Here is a 10,015-nt window from a genome sequence, read left to right on the forward strand (position 1 = left end):
TAATCTAAACATAACAAATTCTGCTGCTTCGTGTCTTTTCACAAAAGTATATAGCACCTAGAGCATATCTATATGGCATTCGAGAGGGACTGAGCAAAATTTCTATCAAACAGAAGTATTCCTATAGTTTGAAAGGGGAAAAACCTGAAGGAATGCGTGTCATCTTATCTCCTCCCCACAATGCGATTTGACAGCCGTTTTCAGCTATAAAGCCACTCGAATGTTAATCACCCCTTCTATTCCATTTCCCGCAAAGAGAAATCAATTACAGCCCAGCACCTACCCGTCGAGCACAAAACAAAGAGCAACACGAACATACTTGGGCAGTTGTGCTAAGGCAGGCAGCACCGCCTAGCCGGGCGATCGCGGCTCTCAGCGCTCGTGCAGGAAGGCAGCGAAAAGTCAGCAAAAGGTTCGCACAGCCAAACCCAGCTCCGGAGGAGCGGGTCCGCTGCAGTTCAGTTCGCCGGGATTGTTCACCATCATTAATTGTTGATTTGTTTTGAAGAAGAGATAGTGATTTATTTGCAGCGGGATGAAGTTACAGCCCTAGATTCCTGACCAGAGGCTCTCAACGTAAACAATGCACAACCTATAAATTAACCATTCTCCATCTGGCGATTCCGATGTAAAATTCATAGTTTTTCACCTCACAGGCAGCGCCAACCCCCTCCCACACACACACTTCCCTCTCGACTGCCTTCTAACAGAGCTTAATGCAAAGGGGGAGGGAAAAGGAAGAAATAAAAAAAAAAAAGAGAAAAAAAAAAAAAAGAAAAAAAGCCAGCATGAAAGAACCGGGCTGGCACAAGTAGGTACCCACCGAGCCGAGGTCCGCGCGGCTGAGGAGGGCGGCGAGGGGGGACGCAAAGGGCCGGGGGTTCTCTCCGCCGAGAGCCGGAGCCGCGGGCGCAGCCCGGGCGGGCGGCGAGGGGCAGGGAGGGGACAGCCGGCCTCCCGCCGCCATCCCCCGCCGGGCCACCCGGGACGGGCGGGGGGTACCGGAGGGCGACCCCGGGCCCCAGAGCACCCCGGCCAAGGTCATCAACCCGTAGGGCCCCGCCGCGCCCCGCGGGTTGGAGGGGGGGGGGGGAGAGGGGGGTAGGAAGGGGGCGGCAAATTTAATTTGCGACGGCGGCCACGGGGAAGGGGGGGAGGGGAGCGGCCCCGCGGAGGGCTGAGGGGGATGGGGGGTTCGGCCGCGGGGAGCCCTCACCCCGCTCCTCCTCAGGCGCTGCCCGCGGAGCGCGGTCCGAGTTGCCGCCCCCCGCCCCCGCCGCGGAGAAGGGAAAATGGAGCGGCGGACGGGGTGGGGGTGCGCGCGGTCGCCTAGTCGGGCTCCTTACCCCGCCGCAACCGCCTCTTCTCGCTGGTCCCAGGCGGGTCCGCTCCGCGCTGCCGCCGCTCCGGGCTCGGAGAGGAGCTGCCGCCGTCGCCGCAGCCAATCGCCTCTAACCCCCTCCCCTTCCGCAGCTCGCCCCGGTCCCCCTGTCGGCTTCAAAATGGCGCCAACTTGTCTCCGGCTGCTCCAATGGAACCGCGGGGGAAGCGAGCGGGCCCAGAGCCGGGCAGCGGCGAGGCAGCAGCGCCCCCTGCCGGCCGCCGCCGCCGCCGCTCCGCCGGCCCGCGCGCCGCGAACGGCCCCGGCCCCGCCGCGCTCCGCCTGCGGGAAAGAGCAGCGGGGAAGCCCCAGGCCTGTTCTGCAGCCCGAGGCGGCCCGTGACTCCCCGAAGGCGGGTCAGCACGGCGCTCGGGAGTCCCGGCTAAAGGCGGGCGAGCGGCGTTTGGGAAACCGACCCGGGATTTCCAGGGCCCTGAGGTCGGCGGAGCAGCACCCACGGGGGCACCGCGGCAGGGACGGAGCCACGGCCCCAACGGAGAGAGCTCCGCTGTCTGTGATGAGCCATCATCTGGTGATCGCTGTGTAATATGAAATTAGTGAAATCAGTATTTTCCACGGACTGTGAAAGAATCGGTGTAAAACCATAAGGGGTAAAGTCCCTTCGGTGCGGGGAAGGAGCAGAAAAAGCAGCGGCACCGCTCAGCAAACCCTTTGGTTTGGCTTCAGCGAACACAACGGCTTCACAGGCACCCTGACAGGAAAACGTAAATCGAACAGTGATGCAATTCTCCCCACTGCTACAGATGAAGTGCTGCACTTAGAAATGAAGCACGGGGAGAAAGCAGAAGTGCTGAAAGTGCTCAGATCCCAAAAGCGGGAACGCTGCACTCAGCAGAGCCACTGGAACTGGCCTGGGGCTGTGTCTGCTCTGGGCAGCGATGTTTAAGGACTGCTGCGGCTGAGGTGCTCTCCCTGCTACTCCAAATCCTTAACTAAGCTCCCTGGAGCTCCTGACCACACCAGCACACTGTCATCAGCATGGCTGGTTTTAGGCTAACATCCTCATCCCCTGACAGAGGAGGCCCTGCCAGGACTATGCAAACTGCAGCACTTGCACAAACCTGAAAAGCCAAATTTTCACATGGCACTGACATGACGGAGGAGCGTGTCTGGCTATGGAAGCAGCCATCGTGCTGCCACACTGTTTGCAGGCATTTTTATTGTGGAGGGGCTTAGGGCAGCACCTCACACTCCAACTCCCAACAGGAGGTCTGGGGCTGAGTGCTGGAAGGGGAACACGCTCAGAAAGGCCACGGTCCGGTCTTCATCCGGACCACTTTAGCATTTCGGAACGCAGCCTTCTGGAGAAAACGCTCCCTTCCTTCTTTCTTAGTTCCCTTCTATCAGACAGAACCGGGACGCCGCCTCCAGCAGCGCGTTCCGTTCAGTCCCGAGTTCCCTCATCCCGTCGGCAGTACCGCGCTTAGCCCTCACGGGGGAGCCCGTCCGACACCGCTCTGCCACCGCAACCCTCTCGCCGCGCCCGGGGCCGCTTGGCGCGCAGGGAAGTGACAGCGGCCGTGGGGCCGTCAGGAGGCGCCGCGAAGCCGCGGTTCGAGCACAGGAGGCAGCGCGGGCAGCCCGAGGAAGGAGGTCCTTCAGTCCTCCTGGGCGTGTTGCACGGCGGGTTTCTTCAGAAAACGCTTTTGGAAAGTGTTACGGGCCGATATTCGATGTGAAGGAGGGTAAAACGAGAACCCTCTTGGTGCAGTCCTAAAATAAAACTGCCACGCTATGAGACTTGCTTGAGCATGGGCTGTGTTCCTGAGGGTGGGCTCAGTCCCTCCTGCAATCAGAATCGTAGAGTCGTTAAGGCTAAAGAAGACTTCTAAGATCATCAAGTCCAACTGCCAGCACACCCCAACCATGCTCACTGACCACGTCCCTCATCGCCACATCCACGCGGCTCCTGAACGCCTCCAGGGACAGAGACTGCACCACCTCCCTGGGCAGCTGTGCCGCTGCCTCACTGCTCCTGAGAAGAATCTTCCTAATATACAACCTGAAATGTCACATCTCACAAGGATGACTGGTAGCAGGATTCTTTTTACTGGATCTGCTGCCATCTAAAAGTGCAGACAAAAGTAAAGATAAATGTATGATGTTACAGAAACTTGAGAAAGATTAGAAATACTTGCACAAAGCAGGTGTTTAGCTTACAGCGTGACATACAGAAAGCCAGCACCACACAGCTCTCAGGACCAGGTCTTTTACACATGTTTGTTGAAGGCACTGTTCACATCTTGGTGTTCCAGGGATGATGATGGAAATCCCAGACAATCCTTCAGAGCTGTATTCTTCTCACAACTGTGTGTAAAAACACGGTAAGAAAACTGCAGAGTACAAAGGACGCTCTGTGCCTTAGTTACAGAAATATACATGAAGATGCCCTTCTGGGTCAGATCAGCATTCCATCTTGTTCATAATTTGATAAGTAGCATTTGGCAACATAGCACTCCCAGAGAGGCTGATGCCTCTTCGATGGTCCCTGCATTTTTTTCCAATGCAGGGAACTTAAATGCACAATTTGAGATTGTCATATTCCCCTGTATAAAACCAAAATAACATCAAAAGAGATATTATACAGGGAGACTTGCCTACTCTCTGTCCATCATGCACTGTTAGCATTAACAATTACTGCAATAGAGATGCTACATCTGCTTTGTACATGGATGGCATATACTTACCTATTCCCTTTAGAACCTCTTTGTGGACCTGTTGTCTACCTTCATGTGCCTGCTAATGCTGCATATTTTCAGCCTGCTTAGGCAGCAGATTCCCAAAGCTCATTGCACACTGGGCTAAGAAACGTATTCTGTGTTCAGCTTAAGTAGAGCTTTTCTCAACTGTAAAATTTGATTGTATCTCTCAGCATTGTCTTCTTATAATCAAAATCCAAGCCCCGTTATGTTCAATTTTTTTTTTCCAGTGTGAATAGGAGTAGAAGCAACAACTGTCAATGCAACATCACCATAAGAAGATTCACTAAACATTTTTTCTGAGTCTCATAAATCATTATAGTAATACTGCACATATGAATCTCTTTGCATTTTTTGCCTTTAGGTCCCTCTGTTGCTTTCATTCATTAACTTGAATGAAGAACTGCATGAAGGCTCTCCAATTTTAAGGTATTTCAGAACAGGTTGTGGATACCCCCTTCCTGGAGGCATACAGGGCCAGGCTGGATGGAGCTTTGAGCAACCTGGTTTAGAGAGAGGTGTCTCTGCTATAGCAGGGGGTTAGAACTAGATGGTCTTAAATATCCCTTCCAATCCAAACCGTTCTGTGACTCTATGATTCTGTAACAGAATAGGAGAACACTACTTTACCAGTCATAGTTTTGTTTAATGAAGAGCTGTAATTTATACCTATAGGACTAATGGATGGGGATCTTGGGAAGAGCTGAGAGCAGAGAAATGACATAGACTTTCAAGACACCTCAGCACAGCATGCTGCTGTGGGATGAAGGAAAGTTGCAAGGAAGTTGGCCTTAGAATGGTTTGCTGCTGTAGACCTTAGCAATCTCTTCTGATTTGTCACAGTGAAATATTAAAATTGCTTGACACAATAATTGCATAGTTGCGGGGGGAGGAGGGGAAGGGGTAGGAGGAGGGGAATGGAGAGAGAAAAATCAGAAAAAAATCTTTATTATTATTACTATTATTCTTTTTTCAGAAGGGAGGGAGCTGTACAACAGAGACCAAAGACCCTGCTTTTGACAGCAAAAAGTTAATTGTTCTACAAACTTCCATATTTACAGATTTCTTCAGAGTAACTGTTGAGTAAATCCTTCCACGCAGATATCACTGGAGTCTGAAAAAGGGCCAGCAGAACTAACAGAGAATTTGAATGGAAGCCAACTGACATTTTTTTAAATTTCTATCATTAAAGGGCAGTATTTCTCCCTTTTTTACGATGTTTATCTGAACTCTCTTTCTTAATGTAGCAGGTTTGTGAAAAGGATACTTTTGTTTCCAGCACAGGCATAGTCCATTTTCCCTTCTGTTTCTCTCCTACAATTCTCGAACAATGGCATCAAAATTTTACTAGAAAAACAATTCAAATGGTTTAAATTCCATTTCTGTACAAGCCCTTCACACCAATAAGGTTTTTGCCACGTAGGAGGCTGAGTTAATGCCTATATACTCTTTCTACTTGCAAGTGAAGTTATTTGTTTCAAAGAAAAAAAAAAAAAAAAAAAAAAAACTGGTTGGGTTCTTGAACTGAATAACTGAAGTTACTATGAACATGAGTTACTTTGCAACTAATTTTAGTATCTCATATGTCTCAAGTAAGCCACATGGAAACAGTGACTTAAGATGCCTGGAATTTTAGACTCACACTGTGAGTTCTGTTGCCAACATTGTCTATTGTAAACAAAAATAAAAAAGCTGAATAAGACACAATGATGCTCAGAAGGTATCCTTAACAAATATATAGCACTAATTCTGGAGTTTTATAAGTAAAACTTTAATATGAATGCCAACTAGTCTGACTATCAAATATATCTATCTGCATCTGTCTTGTTTGGCCAACAAAAATACAGGAGTCTGTACTTAGTCTGTGGTATTTTATTATTTAACAAAAAAAGTGAAGGAGTGAAGGTGAGATGTTACTTCTCAGGACGATGACCGAAGGAAGCATTTCACACCATCTCTTTCTCATGTAACTAGTTAACATCTATAGCAGTAAACTATTAAGATTAAATGACTTAAAGGAAGTCTTTCTATTAAAACAGTAACTACTATGGCCTCCCTAAACATGCCATCTCCACTTAACTGTAGATATATTTTTATTGCTGACTTCTTCAGATGGGATGCTAAAGACATGTTTGGAAAGAAGGCAATAAAATGTTTCATGTTACACTACACAAGTGGAAAATGTCATTTATTGTTGTTAATGCTCCCAACGGAATCTGTCTCTTTACTGCAGTCAGAATTTGTGCTTTATTTTGGTACCAACTAGTGCATCTTTTCTGCCTTAGCTACACAATCTAACCATCTTGCTGCACGATATAATTAATACACAAACTTTTAAGGCTTCTAATACCAGGTAAGTGTGTTGCTTTTGTTGTTGCTTTATTTATTGCTGTTGTTTGTTTTACATCCTAGCCTTGACTTAGTTTTGTTACCAAATGTCATGGAATCTTTTTGCTAACCACTGTTCACTCCAACTATTTGTACAATGTATGCTTACAACTAATATCACCTCGTGCAGACAGTACCTAAAAACCCACAGTAGTTAGAAACATATACATACATACATACATACATACACACACATATATATATTCCTCTCTTAACGCCTTACTGACAGTACAGAATTAGTATTTTGGGACTCTATACCAGCAGTCTTTCTTTCCCTGGTGATAGCTCAGTTTGTCAGTGAATTAAATTAGTTTCTCCTCTGAGATACCTTTAATTGATTTAAACGCTTTCCACACTTAATTGAGATGTAGGATGGGAGGTAGGAAGGGAGATTCTGTAATCTAAATATTCTTAAGAAATGCTTTTAGTGTGACAAAATGGGGAAAATATTCAAGAGGTAAATGCTTTTACTGTAAGTTGTATCTGAAAGGTAAAAATTTCAATTGTTAGACCTCAAGTATTCAAATAAAAGTAATTTCAAGTAACAACTGTACACGTATTCTACAAAACAATGGGGATGTCAACTTCATAAATATTTTGCACTACATTTCTATAGCATTTTATCATCTGTTCCTCTCCCATGAGTGACTAATGTATTAAGCATTAAATACTTAAATATATTCTGTTGGAAAAATGCTGGGTATTTTTCAGTTGCTCGTTTGATGCTCATTTTTTCCTACTCACACATTTTCCTTTTACCATTCCGCTGTCTGTCCACTACTGAAAGCCACCTCATTTAATGTTTCATTGAATTTAAGTCCACTGAAAGCATTATACACCGTCTCCTCCAATTTTTATTTAAATTTGAGATGCTATTTAGATAGGCTTGCAGACTAAGCAGTGCCTGGATCTTCGTCTTAAGTGTCTCTTCCCAGAAGCTCCTCTTACTCTACTTTGAAACATATGAATTGTTTGGAATCATATTTTTCTTGGTCTGCTTCCTCCTAACATTTCACAACTTATAAACTCAGCTTTACCTCTGGCCAGCAGTTGTTACATTTTCTAAAGCACTGTCCTTTGAAACAAAGGCTAAAACGTACACTTCTCCTAGCTCTAATTGCTATAGTGCTTCAGGTCTAACTCACAGAACAAGTCTTCTACTGTCAAGAAAAATCTATCTTGCAGATTTCCCCTTTAAAAAAAAAATAAAATTAAATCAAACTTTTTAAAAATCTCCAAAATAAACTAGTGAGATATTCCTTTTTTTTTTTTTTTTCCTCTAGTGTTTCTTACGTCCAAAAGGGCTCATCTTAACCTAGAAGGAAACCAAATAACAATATTCAAATGACAGACTACTTTTATCATAGTGAAAAAAGTACTCACCATGCTTTAAACATCACTTACTGGAATGTATTACATGCTCCAGAAAATACTCCTATATCCCAAAAACAGCAGGTAAACAGATAGGGCATTATCAAAACTGTAAAACAGAATTCCTATGTTAATTCTCAGGTTGAAATTTGAAAATTAAAAATGCCTTACTGGTGGAAATTAACAAGCCAAAAACAATTCCTGTTTTTTTATTCAAATGTTGAACTGTCATTCACAGATCAGCATACTTTGCTATATAAATGTTTCAGAAAACTGTTTGATGAGCAATATTCCTATAGCGTTGAGTAAGCCAATTCCCTTAATGTTCACCAGGATTTCTCTCTATTAGTTTGATTTAAATTCAAAGACTTATGCAAGACGGTTTCCTAAATAATCTTGAAGCCTCACTTTTTCTAAATAGATGCAGTGAAGCACAAACTAAGACACAAGGTTCTTTAAAAAGAGACAGATATATCTGTAAGTAGTTCTCTTGAACTCAAATGCATGTATTACTAAAATGATTAGTAGAACAGGGTTATGAGACGAAAAAAAAGAGGACTCTACTAAGTCTAATAACAAGATCGTGCCAAAAGATTTAAATGACTGAACTATCTATCATTCTATATTAATCCTTAACTGTAAAAATTAATGTCAAGTAGAGCCTCCTGGATATTTCTCTTGATTTTTTTCCCTTGTGATTATAGGTTGAGTCTGAGTGTCCTGTCTTATAATTGTCTAATCTTTTCTATTAAAGATTAGAAAACAAATGTATTGTTTTGCCAACAGTTAATTTTTGGACTAATATTTTTCATGCCAGCTACTTTCTTCATGCTTAATTATTTTAGGAAGTTTTATCTCAAATGTTTCTAGAAACAAATTCAAAGGAAATCTTTCTTCACAGAAAAAAAAATATATGCTTTTTATTAAAAATACCTTGTGGTCTTCTTTTAATGGACCAGGAATTAGACTAGTCTGAAGAATATTCCCGCTGCCACTGCAGTGTACCCAAACTTGATCATTACAAATAGTCTCTGCAAAGACTTAAAGGTGTGAGACATGGGTCTCACTGCCTCTGTGCAAACTGACTCTATTTGAGAGCTGAGAAATTGAGTAATTTTTTTTCTTTAGTTTTCCCTCGGCAACTGGATGCCACTGTGGTGCCACATTTCAGACTTGCAGAAGATAAAGTTGGTGCGTGTATGGGGCTGCTGAATCACGGCCTGAACCTCTGACTGATCACCTGAGGCGAGCAGTGAGTCAGCCAGGGGAGCACAGGTGAAGGCAAATCACCTGTGCTGCAGGAAGGAGTGGAGCCTGGCTCCACCTCTCCTAGACCCATTTAAGAGCTGACTGCCAGTGGGGAAGGATCTCTCTGGAGATCTGCTCCATTGGAGTTCATCTTGCGAGCCCAGGACAGGGTGAGTGACTTTCTCTCATTACTCCAATATAAATTATATTAGCCAAGCTCCTGTATGTGTATATATATATATACATACATACATATATACACACCATCTGTATATCCATTGATTATACAGTGCATTAGTGTTTTGCAGGAAAGTGACACAAAACAGAATGAAGAATCTGAATGAAACAGAAAGCGAGGAAAAGGGAAAAAAAGACTATCACTGGTAGAAGGAAGTGATACAGCACTACAGGATTATGAATAATGAGAAACAGGTGAGAAGCAAGATTATATTGGAAATTAACACAAGAGGTGGAGTTACAGCAGGTAGCACTACTGGAGTACAACAGTTACAAGAAGGTGCTGGAAGTGTCACATTAGTAACTCATGAGGCATCACAGTGAAACTGATCAAACAGCTGAATGCAGCTGAACGAAGGGGTCCCCCATACTGTCTCCAGCTACATGTTCCCATTCCTTCCCAGCACTGGACAGACTTGAGCCACCAGTGAAGAGCCAGCACAGGAGCACTATGACTCTCTATGGTCAAACAACAGAAGCTAATGCACTTAAGGAAGCAGGGCAGCATATACACAAGCCCGGGTGTGGGATGGGGGTAGCAGGAGCACCTCTTCTGACAGTAGCTGTTATCATAAGTTACTGGTAATTTGAAATTGCGCTCTAAGACGTGTTTTTCTACATAACATGAAATTGAGCTCAGACAGAAGAATGCAGCCTCTTTTACTGTAAC

General features: G+C 44.9%; 2 protein-coding genes across 5 annotated transcripts in view; one reads left to right on the forward strand and one right to left on the reverse strand.

The window, feature by feature from the left end:
* PDS5B (PDS5 cohesin associated factor B) overlaps positions 1–1,490 on the reverse strand; it is a 110,708-nt gene extending 109,218 nt beyond the window's left edge. Inside the window, 1 exon segment of the mRNA XM_085216047.1 lies at positions 1,347–1,490. The gene's annotated coding sequence lies outside the window, so the exon portion shown is untranslated.
* LOC104917554 (uncharacterized) lies at positions 275–7,420 on the forward strand. 4 transcript variants are annotated; one of them, XM_085216056.1, is made up of 3 exons: positions 1,105–3,726; positions 4,466–4,530; positions 5,078–7,419. In XM_085216056.1, exon 1 carries the CDS (start codon positions 1,293–1,295, stop codon positions 1,926–1,928), a length of 636 nt encoding a protein of 211 aa, XP_085072182.1. In that variant the 5' UTR covers positions 1,105–1,292; the 3' UTR covers positions 1,929–3,726; positions 4,466–4,530; positions 5,078–7,419. The 4 variants fall into 4 exon arrangements, with proteins under 4 accessions (XP_085072183.1, XP_085072182.1, XP_085072181.1 ...); XM_085216057.1 differs by adding an exon at positions 275–811 and having other exon boundaries at positions 1,474–7,420; XM_085216055.1 differs by having other exon boundaries at positions 1,105–4,530; positions 5,078–7,420.
* Positions 7,421–10,015: the final 2,595 nt, after the last annotated feature.

The sequence above is a fragment of the Meleagris gallopavo genome, chromosome 1, assembly GCF_905368555.1.
Source record: "Meleagris gallopavo chromosome 1, MGAL_WU_HG_1.1, whole genome shotgun sequence".
Lineage (NCBI taxonomy): Eukaryota > Metazoa > Chordata > Aves > Galliformes > Phasianidae > Meleagris > Meleagris gallopavo.

Coding starts and splice junctions, on each gene's coding strand:
- LOC104917554 (XM_085216055.1), top strand. CDS start 1,293: ATGGAGCGGCGGACGGGGTGGGGGTGCGCGCGGTCGCCTAGTCGGGCT.